Raw genomic sequence first — 19,399 nt, forward strand, 5'->3', positions numbered from 1 at the left:
GGGTGCGTGGTGATGCAGTGGTAGTGTGCTGTAGATTGGACCTAGATCCAACCAGCCTTTGAAGTCTTGACTCTTTTTCCTCTGAATACTAAGGACCATAATTCATGTTCGAGTAGCACTTTTCAGTTTATAAAGCATCTGTTATGTTTGTGTGCTAATTATTTCTCATGTATACACACACACACCTTTTTATTACTTCAGCATTTCAGTGACTTAGGGACCATTATCCCTACTTTCCAGAAAAGTTAATAGGCTTAGAGTGATACCTGGTCATGGTTGGATACCTTAAAGGACAGAGTCGGATCCTCTTCTGTTTTCATTATACTGATTTTTAAAAATTAAAAGTAGTGAATTTTTTGTTATGTAGTATTTACACACACATAAAACTAGAGAAAATAACATCTGATGACTTCCCAAATTTTCTTCAGATCTAGTTTTAAAAGAAACATAGCTAAATCCTTTCCATTCTATGTCCTTCTTTCACTACTACCAACCCAGTCAGTATTCAGCATCCTGAGGTTGGCATGTTTCATTTCTGTGCATAATTTTATCTTACCATATATGTGTATCTGCATAAATAACATTTTTTGTTTAAATTTTATACAGTTTTTATAAAGGTATGTATATTTTTGCAAGTCGCTTTTTAAAAAATTCACTATTCAGCTACTCATTTAATAACTAGGCCCTGTTCTAGGTCCAAGGGGATACTGTGGTGAGTAAGGAAGATGAGGCTGCCTGCCTACTAACATGTCAGTGGGGGAGACATGTAATAAGTAAATAAAATTTATAAGGTAATATCACGTTAGGGTAAATGCCATGAAAGAAAACTGAGCAGGATCAGGGCATAGCAAATGAGGTAGGAATGGGATGTATGCTATTTTAAATAAACAGTTCAGGGAAGGGAAGGTTCTTTTTCAGGAAGTGACATTTGAGCAGCTGAATTAATTGAGAAAGTAAGTCAGGTTAAGATTTGGGAGAAGAGAATGCCAGGGCCGGGAACATAAATGCAAAGGCCTTGAAGTAGAAGTGACCTTGGAGCCCTTGAGAAATGGAAAGAAGTCAAGTGTAGTGAAGTGCAAAGTTAGGGGAATGGTAAGAAGTGAGTTTGGAGGAGAAGCCAAAGGCCAGAACGTGTAGGTCCTGTAAAGCAGTGTTAGGGAATTTGGATATTGAGTGCAATAGGAAGCCACTGGCTGAGGAATGACTTGGTTTGATGTACTTTTAAGATTACTTTTACAGTGGAATTCTGTGCAGTAGAAAAGAGTATGGACGCTCTTTCTATATTGATATGGAAGGACCTTGAAGATGCGTTGTTTGTGCGTTTCTCTGTACCTGACTTTTTTCTTTTTAGTATACCAATATTTATGTAAAAAAAAAAAAAAAAGATTGTGTGTGTGTGTGTATGTGTGTGTGTGTGTTTGTGTGTGTGTATACACACATATATGTATTTGTATTTGCTTGTATTTGTGTAAAAATTCTCTGGAAGGCCATAAAAGAAAATAAAGGGATTACTCGTGAGAAGGGAAACTGGTGATGGGGAGAAAAATGGAAAGGAAACTGACCACTGTACACTTTTTATACATCAAGAAAATAATTTTAAATCATACAGAAAAGTGTTTACATCTTAACTATCCAGCCAGCCAAATTTTCACAAATTGAACACTCCCATTTAATCACCCAGAGGGAGAAGCAGAACTTTACCAGGATGGCAGAAACCCTCAGGTTCCCCTCTAGTTAATACCCTTAACCGTTCCCTTCAAAGAATAACCACCATCCTAATTTTTAATAGCATGCATTAGTTTCGCCTGCTTTTTCTTCCAGCACTCTTAACTCCATTCTATTCATCAAAATTTGTTTTAGATTATCTCCTAGTTTTATTTTAACATTAAGTAAGTAATGCATTAGTAGATTCCCTTTGCCAAAAGGTTAAAACAATACAGAAGTCTGTAGAGCAAATCAGGACCCTTCTCTGTTGCCTCTGCCCCACTCCATGCCTCTTCCCAGAGGTAACTGCAGTGAGGAATTTAGTATGTAGCCTTTGTTTTGTGTTAACATACACTAGTAACTTTTCCTTTTTTTCTCTTTAGTACATAATATGGTTAGTATTTGATGATGATGATGATATGAGATTAGTAGTTAGCATTTATTAAGCACTTTTTAGTGGTGAACTACTAATCTAGTATCGGGTCTTTAAGCTCCTCTCCTTTTGTCTCCCCTTCCTCTAGGTATCTCTCCTTCGCTCCTGCACGCTCTCTCCTTGGCACATGTGCTACCCTGTCTAGCTTCCATTATATTCCAGTAGTACTGAATAAGATCTCAGTCAGCCAGGCCTATCTCCCCTCTTTCCTAGGATATTTTTTTGTTTATATCCCTTTGTCTTTGAAATTTCCCTTTTTGTCTCAGGCAAGCAAATTATGCCTTTACTTTCTGACCCAAATGGCTTTTATCCTGTCCTTGATGTAGCTACAACTGAGGTCAGCCCTTCTTACAGTTTGTTTAGCACATGACACTTTATAGTCTGTGACCTATTAACGAAAAATGTGCTTTCATCCTCTTGTTATTTATCTGTAATTTAATGTAGCCAGTTTTGCCTACTGGCAAAAAATGATCCTGTGGAGGTTTGGACATGTCCATCCATACATAAGGAGTGTGCTTTCCCTTTCCTGCACCCTTTCCCATGGTTCCAGCATACAGTCTAGATACTCACTACAGGTTGCTCAGTACCTCGAACAGTGCCTGGCACTTAGTAGGCTGTCAGTAAGTATATGTTGAATGAATGAATCAGTTGGCTCTTAAGATGAAACCTATTTGGTATGACCTTTTTAATTTTATTTTTTTAAGCACCATCATGACTGTTTATAGTAGGTGGCACATAAAAAGCAATCAGTAATTATTTGTTGAGTTTAATTCAGTCTTATTTTACTTTATGTTTATACCTGGCTTTTAACTGAGCCCCATGTATTCTTTTCTGGGAAGAGGTACCCCAATCCAGAATAGTCCTCATGTCAGAATTTGTCAAAGGCAGAGCTGCAGCATTATTTGGCAATTTTAGGCACAAGAAAGGAAGCATCTTTTATTACTGACATCCTGTGTCCAAACATGACTTCTGCTACTTCACTAGCTGCTCATTGTCTGTAGCTGGCTGTGTAGTCACCACAGGGGATTGCACCCCTCTTATCAGTGCAGCGCCGCTGCACATCGTTTCCTCTTGTGGGCTCCAGGAGCTTCTTGACGTGCAGAGTCGTGGTTTGTCTGGAGCAGGTTTGTTAACTTAACATGCTTAAAATATCCCAGAAGGCAATAGAATTATAAAGTTATAAACTGTCTTTTTGGGTTAAACTTTGAATTTACTCTCTTTAAATCTAGTCAGCATTCTTAGTTTTAAAAATAGATACATCCCATTTTTCTGGCCCTTAATGTGTGTTATGATTTATTTGAGGGTTTGGTACATTTTATCTTATGACCACGTTTAATAAAATTTGCATCTAATGTGACTTGAATAAGACCATGGCTTTTGCCCAAACCTTGTAAGTCTGTGAAACATTTTAAAAAGAATAATGGCCTTAGGGAAGAGCTAGAGTTCTAAGACTTTTGTTCAGATCAGGACATATGTTTAGAATTAGCATGAACAGACATAGCATGTAACATGGGTTTCAATGAAGAAGAAAATATTTCACAATCTTTAGAAGGCTATTTGGGGGCTTCCTGTTAGCATTTGGCATTGCCACTGAGTTATTTGTTCATCTGAACAAGGAATTGAGTGGTCATAGGACTTTAGAGACAATTTTTCTTTCTAGACTTAGGTTTTGTTTTACTTTGTAATGATTTTCTGCTCTTATTTAAAAATAACATAATTTTCAATTATATTGATTTAAGTGTATGTTAATTGCATTCATTTAAATGAGGTATCTTATCCTTTTCCCCCTTTCTCTTTCAGGACTTGAACCAATGAAAGAAGCTTATGGCACTTATGAAGATAAATGTCACTCCTCCCTTTTTAATTGGAGCGTCTGCTTAGGACGTGTATATGACTTTTCACCTGTGATCTGTTCTTTCAGTAGCCACTGACTTTGAGTTGCAGGAAGGTCTCTGAAGATTTATATCAAATGACGTCAATGGCCAGCTTGTTTTCTTTTACTAGTCCAGCAGTAAAGCGATTGTTGGGCTGGAAGCAAGGGGATGAAGAGGAGAAATGGGCAGAAAAGGCAGTCGATGCTTTGGTGAAAAAGCTGAAAAAGAAAAAGGGTGCCATGGAGGAACTGGAGAAAGCCTTGAGCAGTCCGGGACAGCCGAGCAAATGTGTCACTATTCCCAGATCTTTAGATGGACGCCTGCAGGTTTCTCACAGAAAAGGCTTACCCCACGTTATATATTGTCGTGTTTGGCGCTGGCCTGATTTGCAGAGTCATCATGAGCTAAAACCATTGGATATTTGTGAATTTCCTTTTGGATCTAAGCAAAAAGAAGTTTGTATCAACCCATACCACTATAAGAGAGTGGAGAGTCCAGGTAGGTTTTACTCCCTTGAGAAGAATCAGAAAAACGTCTCTCTTCCTGATTTGCATTTAACTGGCTTTAGCAGTTAAAGGGTTATATTAGCCTCGTGTTTCCTTCTTAAAGACTTTAGTTTTGGAAGGAATACTGGATTTTGAATTTAGCTTTTTATATGTAGATGCTACAGCTCCCAAGTGGCTAATTCTGATTCACCCAAGTGAGATGTACAGTCTGCCAGTCCTGTGGGTAACCTGTCTGTTGTACCTACGACCTGAGCTCCACGCCCACTCCTTTTTGTCTCTTCAAGAACTTTGTTCCACAGTTATCACCCCTTTCCTCAGCATTATATTTCCCCTCTCTATTAGACTATTTCTGACAGCCTGCAAGCGTGTCATAATACTACGAATTTCTCAAATGAAAGTTAAGAAAGAATTTCTGTCTTGATCTCATTTATACCTCCATGCCCCCAATCTTCTGCCCTGTTTCCTCTAGTTCTTTTCTAGGAATCTCCATTTTTATCGTCTTCACATTACTTTCCTTCCCTTCTTTCTTGACACCCCTCCTATTAGTCTTCCTTTCCTCCACCATTTGACTTTTCACCATCACTAGTGACTACCTTCTTACAGGTAGAGGGGTCATTCTCAGTCCTCACCTTACTTGCCCTCCCAGCATCATTTGATACAGTTGTTCTCCTTCCCTCCCACTCAGAATTTTTCTTTATTGGCTTCTGAGACACTACTCTCCTGGTTCTCCTACCTCACTTGCTGTTTTTGCTTAGCCTCTTTGTTGGCTTATTTTCCTGTTTTCACAGGAATCAGACCCTGGACAATCTCTCCATCTATATTTTTCCTTTACACGCTCTCATGCTGTCACATGTCTTAAAACCATCTGTAAGCTCATGCTCACATTTTGAACTCCAGACTCGCTTTTCCTTTGAGATTTAGACTTCTATATCCAGTTGACTACTTGATATCTCTGCTTGAATATCTACTACACATACCAGATTTAACATATCCAAATAGAACTTTAGATTTTTTCCTACCAGGTCATTTTTTTCCCTCCAGGTTTTCCTATCGAAGTAAATGGCTCCCACATTCATTAATTGCGACCTAGAAGTCATCTTTATTTCTCTCTCTCTCAAGTCCTGTATGAGCTACGAGCAAATGCTGTTTGCTGTGCCTTCAGAATATATCTTGACAATACCATCTCGTACCATCTCTAACACCACTCCTCGTATAGAACATCGTCATCTTTCACCTCCAGTATTCTTCTGGTTGGTCTCTCTGCCTCTTCTCTCACTCTAGCTCATTCTGTTTTCTACACAGCAGCCAGAGTGATACTTAGAAAATGTATATCAAATCATGTCAGTCCCTGCTCAAAACACTTTAAAGTCTTTCTGTCACACTTAGAACAGATTTCTATACAACCCTACGTGACTTACCAAGTTTCCTCTGTTCCTTGGAATTGCCATATTCCAGCGTCTAGGTTTGTTTCTTGCTATTTTCTCTACTTAGAGTGCTCATCCCCATGGTCTTTTCATGAAAGGCACATTTTCTCCGTTCAGTCCATGCTCAAATACCCCCATCATTACTTGACACTGTTAGATATTTATGTTATTGACTGATGTGAGCAGGACTTCCTCTGTTTCATTCTGTACTGTATCCCCTAAGTGCCTGATACGTGGCAGGTGGTGCTCATTAAACATTATTTTGTAATGAATGAATTGTATAAGCTGAGATACTATCTGGGTGCATTAGTTATCTATTGCTGCATAACAAATTATCACAAGCTAAGTGGCTTAACACACATTTATTATCTCGTAGTTTCTGTGGGTCAGGAATCCAGACACAGCTTATTGGGTCCTTTGTAAGGCTGTAATGAAAGTGTTGGTCAGGGCTTAGGTCTCATCTGAGGCTCACTTGGGGAGGGATCTGCTTCCCAGCTCATGATTGTTGACAGGATTCAGTTCCTTGCAGGCTGTTGGACTCTTGCTAATTGTCAGTTGGAGGCTGCCTTTATTTACTTGCCAAATGACCTTCACATTCATGGCAGCTTACTTCTTCAAAGCTAGTAGGAGAGAAGGCATTATATTCTTATGGAATGTCATCACATATATCCTGTCACCTTTGCCATAGTCCATTGGGTAGAAGCAAGACACAGATAATACACTCAAAGGGAGGGGAATTCTCAAGGATGAATACCCAGAAGTGGGAATCATGGTGGCCACCTTAGAGTCTGTGCCATGCTGGATTTCGTGTGGAGCTACCATAAACCCAGTACGGTGAAAAGGCTATGAAAATAACATTGGATGTGGAGCCCAGCAAAAAGAATCGCAGTGATGGTACTGTCAGGGAAAGTTTACTTTAAAGGCTTTAGAGCTGCCAATTGGTATTTGAAGTGATTCTCAATTTCTTATTGAATGTAAGGAAGCAATGTAGCCTGAAGGAATTGATAAGGAAAAGAAGATGTGAGGATTTAATAGAGCAGTGTAGTCTCAAAAATTCTCAAGCTTGATATTTACTAGGAGTTGCTGAAAAGAAAGTCTAGGAATTTAGTGTATTCCCCCATAGCCATGGTGTGAGTTGTAATCTGCCAATAGAAATGTCTTATTTTTTGTAACCCATTTTTCTCAGCTATGCTTCGTTCTATAGAAAAGACTGGGGCGTAGCTCTGGTATGCCTAAGCAAGTTGTCAAGCATCTGTGATACAGGATGAATCATTTTATAGTACTGGTGTTGGTAACGTAGTAGTAACAGTAATATTAATAGTAATGAACGTTTGTTGAGCACTTTTCTAACACTATGAGATTATTTCCTTCATGGGGTTAGAAAATGGTGCTAACATTTAAAATCCTATAAGTTTACAGATAAGGAAACCAAGACTTAAAAGGGAAGTATAACTTATACAAGATCACATTGTTAATATATAGTAGAGCCAGAAAGTATTACAAAAAAAAAAATTAAAAATATAGAAGATAGTTGGAAAGTGATAAAGAAAAGGAAAATGGAGGGCCAACCCAGGTGGTCCAGTGTTTAATATCACAGGCAGTATTGTTTAGTGGTTAACAATGGGTTCTAGAACCAGACTTTCTGGGTTTGAATCCTGATTTTACCAGTGTGACCACAGGCAAGTTGCTTAATCATTCTGTGACTCAGTTTCCTCATCTGTAATATGGGAATAATAATGCCTGCCTCATAGTTTTTTAATAAGGATTTGATGAGTTAATGCATGAAAAGTGCTTATATTAAAACATTAACTGGCTGAGATTAAATTTCAAGTTAAATATCATTCTAATATAATAATCCTAGAAATAGAGTATAGGGGAATATAGCAGAAAAAAAATTACCAAAGAAATACTACTAGAACAATTTCCAGAGCTGAAAATTGAAAAGGCCCAGTGACTGAGTAACCAGAACAAGGGATAAAAAAAGACCCACACATGAAATTTTAGTACATCACAGATAAAATGAATATTCTGAAAGCTCCCAGAGAGAAAAGACAGGACACATACAAAGGACTGGAAATGGAATATTGTGTTTCTCAATGCAATTCTGGATTTTAGAAGAAAATGAAGCATTGTCCCCAAAATTCAGAGAGGAAAAGTTGTTTATTGTGGAATCTGCCTGCAGATAAACAAAAAGCAAGATCTTATCATATATGTAAGGACCCAAAATTTCTCTTCCTTATACTCTTTCTTTGAAAGCTAATCGAGGATAAGGTCCAGGAAATGAGATCCTATAGGAGAGAAGAGAAGGGAAGACCAAGGACTTCAGATTTGTAGGGAACTTATGTAGCAACCAGTCTAGATTTTAGCAAAAATATAGAGGATCTAGGGGGAAAATGGAGTCAATGAATTTGTTTACTGATGGCATCTGGAAAATAGTATTGCTAGGAATTTGACAGTTCTGTTGGACTTCTGGAAATATTAGTGGTAAATACTTAAGATTGAGTAAATGAAGGAACAGGCAATAATTAATGGTAATAAAAGCACTGTTAAAGAAAAAACAATCATAGTACATACTTAGCTCAACAATAATAATATTCATATATAATATAAACACTGGATATTGATTTAACCAAAAATTTTTAATGTAACTTGATTGTGTGGAAGGGGCAAGGGAGTAGGATAGAATGATATAAGAAAAGTACTTCATTTACCATAACAATAAGTCTACAAATAATGTCTTGGCAAATCAGTAATGGCAATATAACATTATTTAGCCATGCACAGAGTATTAGAAGAAATGGCTAATAGTTTAAATTTGTTGTCTCTGGAAGCAGTAAGGAATGAGGCTTAAAAGTTTTTATTGTTGGGCCCACCCCCACTGCTTCCAGCTGCTTCCAGTGGCTTTTCCATACAAATGGCCTGTCGTGGCTCATGCTGAAGACTTTCCATAAAATCTCTCAAAGATTCACAAACCCCACACAAGCAGCATCTGACCTCAGCGTGCCTGTATCTCTTGCTGAGCAGCCCCAAGCCTGGCACTAGCAGCAGAGGGGCCTCAGTTCGCAGCTTAGCCTCTCCCAGGCACCTCTGAGCCCAGCACAAGTGGGAACCATCTGCAGATCACTTTGTAGCTCATACCAAGTGGCCAGGCGGGACACAGGCAGCAGCTGACCTTGGCCTACACCAGAAACCCTCCCAAGAGACTCCAGAACCAACACACGCAGTGATCAGTTTCAGACAACACCAGAGCACCAACAAACCACCTCCCACACCCAGAGGGCAGACTGGGCAGGCACCAGAACCCTGCTAAAGTGAATCCTGTTCTGTAGGGTCAGCCCTTGCACCACAGCTTCTCCAACGTAGTCACAGCCAGTCCTCACAACGGTCAGCCTGAGGGTCAGTCCCCCCCATTGATGTGCAAACAGCAGCCAAAGCTCAGCTACAACATGAGGGCACACACAATCCACACAAGAGAAACATCTCGAACACCGGCTCAGGTAACCAGGGAGATCGCACCACTGGGACCCACAGCACACGTGCTACATAAGGCCACTCCACCAAGACTGGAAGACATAGCAGCCCTCCCTAATACATAGAAACAAACACAGGGAGGCAGCCAAAATGGGGAGACAAAGAAACATGTCCCAAATGAAAGAACAGAATAAAACTCCAGAAAAAGAACTAAACAGAATGAAGGCGAGCAATCTACCAGACTTAGCGTTCCAAACATCGGTTATAATGTGCTCAGCAATCTCAGAAAGAACTTCGACAAAGAGACGGGAAAGATAAAAATGGAGATAGAAAACATGGAAAAGAACCAGTCAGAAATAAAGACTACAATAACTGACTTAAAGAAAACATTGGAGGGAATCAACAGTAAATTAGATGAAGCAAAAGATCAAATCAGCAATTTGGAAGATAAAGCAGCAGAAAGCACCCAATCAGAATAGCAGAAAGAAAAAAAGAAACCAAATTATGAGGCGAGTTTAAGGGGCCTGTGGGACAACATCAAGTGTACCAACATTTGCATCATAGAGAGAGAGCAAGAAATTGAAAACTTATTTGAAGAAATAATGATGGTAAACTTCCCTGACGTGGTGAAGGAAATAGACATATAAGCCCAGTAAGCACAGAGAGCCCCAAACAAAATGAACCCAAAGAGGCCCACACCAAGACACATCATAATTAAAATGCCAAAGGTTAAAGACAAAGAGAATCTTAAAAGAGGCAAGAGAAAAGCAGTTAGTTACCTACAAGGGAACTCCCAGAAGTCTGTCAGCTGATTTCAACAGAAACTTTGCAAGCCAGAAGGCATTGGCTCAAAATATTCAATGTGATGAAAAGCGAAGACCTACAACCAAGATTACCCAGCAAAGCTATCATTTAAAATCAAAGGATAGATAAATTCCCAGACAAGAAAAAACTAAAGGAGTTCACCAACAAACCAGTATTAGAATTACAAGAAATGTTAAACGCACTTCTTTAAGAAGAAGAAAAAGGTAAAAAAATGAATAATAAAGTGGCAACAAAACTACATAGCTATCAAACTTTATTTATTTATTTATTTATTTATTTATTTATTTATTTATTTATATAAGGAGAGTGCAGCTCACAGTGGCCCATGTGTGGATTGAACCGGCAACCTTGGTGTTATTAGCACCACGTTCTAACCAACTGAGATAACTGGCCATCCCATATTAAAAATTACTTTAAATGTAAATGGATTAAATGCTCCAATTAAAAAACATAGGGTGGCTGAATGGTTAAGAAAACATACCCTTACATATGCTGCGTACAAGAGACTCACTTCAGATTGAAAGACATGCATGGAGTGAAAATAAAGGGATGGAAAGAGATATTTCATGAAAATGGAAACAAAACAAAAAAAGCGGGTGTAGCAGTACTTGTACTAACCAAAATAGACTTTGAAAGAAAGGTTATAACAAGAGACAAAAAAGGACCCAGTAATTCCACTTCTGGGTGTTTATCTGGTGAAACCCAGTATACTAATTCAAAAAGACATATGCACCCCTGTGTTCATTGAAGCATTATTTACAGTAGACAAGATACGGAGGCAACCCAAGTGTCCATCAATGGATGGATGGGTAAAGAAATTGTACATGTATACAATGGAACATTACTCAGCCATAAAAAAGAATGAAATCTTGCCATCTCCAACAACATGGAAGGACCTAGAGAGTATTAAGCTAAGTGAAATAAGTCAGACAGAGAAAGATGAATGCCATATGATTTCACTTATATTGTAGACTCTAAGAAACAAAACGAAACATACTCATGGATACAGAAAACATTTTGTTGGTTGCCAGATGGGAGGGGTTTGGTGGCTTGGGTGAAAAAGAGGAAGGGATTGTAAGTACAAATTGGTAGTTACAAAATAGTCATGGGGATGTAAAGTATAGCATAGGGAATATAGTCAGTAATATTATAATAACTATGGTGTCAGATGGGTACTAGATTAATTGGGGTGATCACTTTGTAAGTTATATAAATATCTAATCACTATGTTGTACAACTGAAACTAATAATGTATGTCAACTGTAATTGAAACATAAAAAATTATTTAAATAAATATCTCAACCTTGGCAAAAAAGAAAAAGAGAAAAAAGGTTGCTATTTTGTTATAATCTCATGTAGCATCTATTTAAATTATCCATGTATTATTTTGGATGAAAATAAAATAATTACTGAAAAGCATATAGGTAACATATGAGAGACATCAGTGATTTCAACTCTGCCTTAAAAAAAAAAAAATCCTTACTGGATTGAATTCCTAAGTAGTTATTTAACTAAGTCTTTCAGATTGCTAGCCAGTTAAACATAGACATTCGTACTGTCTAATGTCCTCCGTAGTCTCCAGTGGCAGCTGTCCCATCATTCTGTGAGGGAACAGCAATTGGTAATACACAGTAGAACAAAACAGTTACAATCAGATGTTAACCACATAATTACAGCACTAGTTCAATAAAATGAAAAGAGACAAAAAGTACAAATGCTGACTTAAGGAGCCTCTGATTTCTCAGGTACGTCCTGCTTCTGAGGGGAAGTATGACATAGCCAACTTAAAAACAGATTGATTTTGTTGCTGCTGAATGATGTCGGAGTCAGAGATTTTTGGGAAGTGAACTTACATTGACAAATACAGGAAAGTTGTAAAAGAGATGAATTGGTATAGTAAGAGTTTAAAGAAATCAGGTTTGCTTCTGTTTCCTATAGGGGAAAGTAATCAGATATTTGTACTGTGATTGACCCCTTGGGTCTTTAGAGACAGTGAATGTTTGAATAAAGTTTATCTTATAAAACTATCTCTCAAAATGTTTACTCTTTCTTATGTATATTTCCTTTCTGGTCGTGTTTAGAGAACAGATTTTGAGTGGAAGACTTCTGTATAGGAAATGTTACCATTTTGAGTAGGGAAAACTCTACTGAAGAGCGTAAAATGTGAGATCTCTCAAACTGAGAAACAGGAAATGTTCGAAATTGGAAACATGGAGGCTCTTAGGACATCTAGTTGACTCAACTTTACTCTCTCGTCTTACCTCCTAGTTCCGTGCCGAGGCCAACTGTTCTATCTTCTCTTATTGCCCTCCTGGAATCTCCTCATCTCTTCCTCTATTCTTCCCACCCCTAGCACTCCCATGTGAAATCCTCCAGTTCTTTAAGACCCTTAAGTTAAAAATATCCTCCTTAAGTTCTTTAAGACACTGTCTTTTCTACAATATTTTATTTGACTCCTTGCTAGTTGGAAGTACTCAACTTTCTTGAACTCTCATTGCATCAAATTCTCTGTATTATGGTTGTTTTAAAATATGCCTTATCTCCTGTAGAACAGAAGTGGTATTGCTTCTGGATTATTCTGTCTTTCAGAGTACTTTATACATGCTAAATGCTTAGAGAGTTTTTGGGTTAGTTATTATGTAAATAAATTCAAGGTTCTACAAAGCAGTCCTTCTTAAAAGTAAATTATTTAATAGGTTTACAATCTTACCTGAATCCCTTCTATCTACTCGTAGTGTATATGGGATATTTGCTTTAGTCATTGCTGACAGATGACTTTTGATTTTTGTCTTTCAGTCTTACCTCCAGTATTAGTGCCTCGTCATAATGAATTCAATCCACAGCACAGCCTTCTGGTTCAGTTTAGAAACCTGAGCCACAATGAACCACACATGCCGCAAAACGCCACTTTTCCAGATTCTTTCCACCAGCCCAACAACACTCCTTTTCCCTTATCTCCAAATAGCCCCTATCCCCCGTCCCCTGCTAGCAGCACATACCCCAACTCCCCAGCAAGTTCTGGACCAGGAAGTCCTTTTCAGCTCCCAGGTAAGTATTTGTTTTATAAATACAAGAAAATATTCGCTGAGAATTGGCAATTGTTCTTATACTGCTGGCCCTCTGGGTGAACTATTATATGCCAAGAGCTAGCTACTTTTGACTCTGTATTCTATGGTAATTGTTTGATTTCCAGAAGAGTGTTGGATTTTATTTTGCCAAGTACCATATGTTTAAAAAAATGGAAGTAGCCATACTTGACTTAAAGTCAAATATTTTCATGTAGTTTATAATACGAAGTACAGTTTATTGAGTGAGCACCTTTTATATAACTGATATTGTGGTAAAAGATACTACATTCAATTTAATCTTCAGACCAGCTATGTGAGACAGATACTATTCCTATTTTACATAAGGAAAAATAAATTGATATTAACCCCAAGAGTTTAAGTATTTTGCCTAAGGTTGCACAGCTAAGGGGGGTTTCAGACCCAAGTTTCTTTGACTCTAAAAGTCTGTGCTTTTTAACTATGCTTGCAAATCGTTTTAGACTTTGGAAGGTTAAAATGAACCACATTTATCTTTTATTGGACAACCGATTAACTGATTTGCGTGGAGAAAGATCATAAGTAAGATTAAGTTTCTACCTTTTGTTAATGGCGTGTCATGTATGGACACATCTTATGTCTCTCCAAATATTTGAATGTTTATTGCAGGCAGAATCATATTTAAGTATAGTCTTTGTAGTTTCTCTGCAGCAAAATATCAATTGTTGCAGTTTTTCTTTTTTCTTTTTGGAAGAACAGTTAAGTACCAGCTGTTTAACTTGCTATTAGGTGTTTGTTCAAAAATTAATTTTCATACTTTGTCCTAGATTCAGTACTGACTGTAGTCCTGTCTCAAAAATATGTCTTGTACAAACCATGGGGTGAAAGACAAATTATATTCAGTATTTGTAGTTACTGGACAAATAAGTATAGCTGTAGCTTTTGCAAAGATTTTCAACCACAAGTGTTGAACTGAAACCATTTTCTAGTTAACGTTGTTTCCTAGGAGAATTACCTAACCATTTAATAGGGCGCAACGGCATTTTAGGACATTGCAGAAGAATTAGACAACTCCTGTTAGTGTTAACTGCAAATTTTGAAGGAGCAATAGCTTTATTTTTCAGTTTTCAATGACAATATACTCTGTGTGATGACTTTGATAATTGAAAAGTATCTCCGTAGATAATATACCTAAAGTAGGATAATTGTGTCCTTCAGATTGATTTCCAGTAGTTGCAATTTCTCCGAGCACATGATTCTAAGCAAATAAAGGCAAAATTCTTGACCTTGAATTCTATTTTAGTGTGTTTAGCACTGATCTTACTATCTTGGATTGGACCAAATACATGTGGACTTACAGTAGATTTTCAGTAGCTAATCTAATGGGTGTGCTATCTTTTCTCCTTGTTCCTTGCCCTAAAATAGCATATTACATTTTTGTGTGTCTGTGGTACTCCATAATGAATCCTGCTGGTAAACTTAAGAATTTTCTAATTCTTTTAGAATAGCTTTGAGCATGATGAAGATTTTAACTATTCTTTTGGGACTTGAACTTGTCTCCTTTTCTTCCTCTCAGCTGATACTCCTCCACCCGCCTATATGCCACCAGATGATCAGATGGGTCAAGATAATTCTCAGCCCATGGATACAAGCAATAATATGATTCCTCAGATTATGCCCAGTATATCCAGCAGAGGTAAGAGAAATACCGTATTTATTTGGTTGTTGTTGCTGTATTGTTTGCTTCTTTTTTCTTTTTAACTTCTTGGCCACTTTTTAAAAAACAGCTTTATTGAGGTGTAATTTATATGCCATATAAGTTTTGCACCACCACCACAATCTAGTTTTAGAGCATATCCATAACCCTTTGAAAATGACCCTTGTGTCTATTTGCAGTCTATCCCCATTCCTAGACTCAGCTTCAGGGACCCTCTAATCTGTTTGCTGTATCTATAGATTGGCCTTTTCTGAACATTTCTTGTCAATAGAATCACATAATGTGTGGTGTTTTGCATCTAGCTTCTTTCATTTAGCATAATGTTTTCAAGATTTCCTCCAAATTCTGTCAATCATTTGTTCCTTTTTATTGATGAACAATATTACATTTTATGGATGTACCACATTTTATTTTTCCATTCACCAGTTGATGGATATTTGAATTGTTTCCAGTTTTTGGCTAGTATGAACAATGCTGTTATGAACATTTGCATATAAGTCTGTGTGTGGACATTCTTTTTCTTTTTCTTGGGTAGATACCCAGGAGTGGAATTTCTGAGTCATATGGTAAATTTAACTGTTTAAGAAAAACTGCCAGACTTCTCAAAAATGTCATTACCATTTTACATGCTTACCAGTAACATATGAGGGTTAGTTTCTCCACTTCCTCCTAACATTTGTTATTGTCTATGTTGCTATCTATCTTCTTAATTATACTGTGTTTCCCCGAAAATAAGACCTAGCTGGACAATCAGCTCTAATGCGTCTTTTAGAGCAAAAATTAATACAAGACCTGGTCTTATTTTACTATAATATAAGACTAGGTCTTTAGTATAGGATAAGATAGGATAGGGTAGGGTGGTGTAGGATACCGGGTCTTGTATAATATAATGTAAGACCGGGTCTTATATTAATTTTTGCTCCAAAAGACTCATTAGAGCTGATGGTCTGGCTAGGTCTTATTTTTGGGGAAACATGGTATACGTCAGTTTTGAAAACAGGAAGCGTTAGTTATCTAACTTTGGTCTTCTTTTTCAAAATTGTTTGGTTGTTCTGTGTTCTTTGTGTTTCCCTCTCATTTGAGTATCACTGTGTCTATTTCTCCCCCCCCAAAATAAAAAAACACCCCTCTTTGGATTTTGATAGAGTTCACATTGAATCTCTAAATCAATTTGGGAAGATTTGCTGTCATCTTCCAGTGTACTCCATTTATTTAGATCTTCACTTATTTATGTAGATCTCCATTTATTTGGATCTTCACAGTTTTTACTGTAAAAGCCTTTTATTTCTGCTTCTCTTTTTAACTGTATTCCTAAATGAGTCAGTAGAATTTGTTTAATTTCATGTTTGGATTCTTCTTCATTAGTTTATAGAAATATAATAGATTGTAATATATTAATCTTGTAACCTGCAACCTTGCTGGACTCGTTGATTATTTCTAGTAGTAGGTTTTTTTGTGTGTATATGAGGATTTCATAAAATACAGGAGCATGCCCTCTGTGTACAATGTTTTGAAATCATCACTACTATCCATTTCTAGAACTTTTTCATTGTCTCAAACAGAACACTGTACCCATTATACAATAATGTTTTCTGGTCAACAAATCGACCAACATACAAAAAGGATTATATACCATGACCAGCTGGAATGCAAACATTTCAGGTTTTTCAGGCCACATACTATCTGTCACATATTCTTCTTCTTTAACAACTCTTAATAATCTAAAAACCATTCTTAAGTCACATGTTGTACAAAAACATTGCTAAAACAAGTCTCAATAAATTTGAACGAACTGAAATCATACAAAGTATGTTCAATGCCCACAACGGAATTAAATAAGGAATCAACAGAAAGAAAGTTGGGAGAGCCTGAAATATTTGGAAATTAACATGCTACTACATAATCCAAGGGTCAAACAAGAAATCACAAGGGAAATCTTAAAATATTTTGAACTGAATAAAGATGAAAACAAAACATATCACAATTTATGGGATACAACTAAAGACGTGGTGAGAAATCCTAAGACCTCAGATTTTAAAAGAAGTTTATACCAAAAATGAAAGAAGGAGGGGACCCATAACCAAAGACACATACAAATGAGTAGCCAGAAGTTATAAGAATAGTGTCAGGAAAACTAGCGCCAAGATTGAGCAGAAGCTTGTAAGATAAAAGTTGCAAAGGAAAACTGTAAAGACAATTTTGGTGAAGGTGAAAAGAAGAAAAAGAAAAGCTTTGCCTCTGGTTGGGGCAAAGGACATATTGTTAAGCGGTGATTCCAGTCTTTGCACTTTAACTTTGATTTTCCTTTGTTACCTCTTTGTCAAAGGAAAAATAGAAAAAACACAAAACATGACTGAAATGAGAAGAAACTTTGGTGAAAAAAGACATCTACGAGGTGATAAGATGAGTGCCATGTTCCTCTAAAGGGACTCAATTGTTTGGCTGAGACAAATAATATTCCAAGGAACACCTAACATACCACACTATGAAACTGCACTCTCTGACCTCTGGAGAAATCGAGAGAAAGAAGAGGAAAATGATTGGTGGGGTAAATATAGTCCATATTTTCGGGAGGAGGATATTAGTACCATTTATTGGGTATTACCTGATGCTGTTATGCTAAGATCATTACATATATTGTCTAATTCAACCAATATGTTAATAATTCCTGTATAAATATGATCTCTATTTATTTTACAAATGGGGAAACTTAGGCTTAGAGATTCAAAAAAGAAAGCTACCCTAAATTGCAAAGCAAGTAAGTGAAGATGCAGGAATTCAAATCCACAAATTCATGTCAGACAATTTGCTCTAAATGAAGGTAGATTCTATGAATTACATTGTGGATATACCTAATGCTACTAAATTATATACTTTAACAACAGAGCCCCCAAAATACATGAAGCAAGAGCCAACAGGACTGAAAGCAAAAATAGTAATAGTAATAGTTGGGGTCTTCAGTCTCCCACTGTCAATAATTGGCACAAGTAGAAAGAAAGACAGAGGAAAGAGGAATTGAACAACACGATCCACCAACTTGATCTAACTGAAATGCACAGGTCCTATGATACCCTACAATATCAGAATATACAATGTTTTTCAAATGCACATGGACTGTTCTCTAAAGTAGACTGTGTGCTCTGCCAGGTGTGGGCAAACGTGTTCTGTGAATTACAAGCAAATTAGTATGACAAAATTCCTAGATAAATTCTAGACCTTGAGAAAGCCAAGACATTATTCAAACATTAACAAGACTGTGGGGAGCCTGAAATTTAACTGTTCTTAGGAATATGGGGCTCCTGGAAAAACATAGTGTGACATACGGTCTTTCAGTATCATCACAAACACACACAAAAACATCATTCTTTTAAGAAATGTTCAAAATGGCAGTACCTCACGTCTTCTAAACTTATGGCAAACTAAGGAATTTAGGGTCTCAAAACAAAGTGGCTTTTAAATCACAGTGAAATACCACTTCACACCCATTAAGATGACTATTTAAAAAAAAAGTATTGGCAAGAATGTGGAGAAAATCGGAACCCTAACGCACAGTTATAGCTGGTGGAAATGCAAATGGTGCAGCCACTGTGGAGAACAGCTTGTAGTTCCTCAAAAAGTTAAAATTAGCATAAAATTTAGCAATTCTACTACCAGGTATATATTTTAATACTAAATTAACTTAAAAACACAGATGCAAACAGATTACCACCTGTACACCAACTTTCATAGCAGCATTATTCAGAATAGTGAAAAGGTAGAAGAAACAACCTAAATGTCCATCAACTGTTACATGGAGAAACAAAATGTGGTATATCCATATAATAGAATATTATTCAGCCTTAAAAGGGAATTAAATGGTGATACAGGCTGCAACATGGATAAACCCTGAAAAGTTTTATCTGTGTGAAATAAGCCAGACACAAAAGGACAACTACATATTATATGATTCCACTTAGATAAGGGAACTAAAAGAAGCAAATTCAGAGAGACAAAAAGTAGAATGGTAGTCACCAACGGGCCTGGGGGAGGGAGAATGGGGAATTATTGGTTATGGGTCCCCTCCTTCTTTCAATTTTGGTATAAACTTTAAAATCTGAGCTCTTAGATGAGGGAACTAGAATAAGCAAATTCAGAGAGACAGAAAGTAGAATGGTGCTTACCAAAGGGCTGGGGGGAGGGAGAATGGGGAATTATTGGTTATGGGTCCCCTCCTTCTTTCAATTTTGGTGTAAACTTTAAAATCTGAGCTCTTCGGATTTCTCATTATGGGTCCACATTAATTTATTTTTCTGTTTCTCCTCATCTGAATTCTTTGCAACTGAATAATCAGAATTGAATTTTACAAGTTAACCAGTTCTTTTGCACAGGCCATGTGACCACTCTTAAGTTTTTCTCAGATGT

The 19,399-nt window shown here is 37.1% G+C and overlaps 1 protein-coding gene across 4 annotated transcripts in view; it reads left to right on the forward strand.

Moving 5' to 3' along the window:
• The window catches only part of SMAD5 (SMAD family member 5), a 46,349-nt gene that overhangs the window by 12,602 nt on the left and 14,348 nt on the right, over positions 1-19,399 (forward strand). For all 4 annotated transcript variants that reach the window (XM_019740350.2, XM_074313547.1, XM_074313548.1 and 1 more), the window contains 3 exons: positions 3,938-4,509; positions 13,034-13,285; positions 14,858-14,977. In XM_019740350.2, coding sequence (XP_019595909.1) covers positions 4,107-4,509; positions 13,034-13,285; positions 14,858-14,977 — 775 coding nt within the window. In that variant the 5' untranslated portion in view covers positions 3,938-4,106. The remainder of the gene's footprint in view (positions 1-3,937; positions 4,510-13,033; positions 13,286-14,857; positions 14,978-19,399) is intronic.

The sequence above is a fragment of the Rhinolophus sinicus genome, linkage group LG10 (assembly GCF_036562045.2).
Source record: "Rhinolophus sinicus isolate RSC01 linkage group LG10, ASM3656204v1, whole genome shotgun sequence".
NCBI lineage: Eukaryota > Metazoa > Chordata > Mammalia > Chiroptera > Rhinolophidae > Rhinolophus > Rhinolophus sinicus.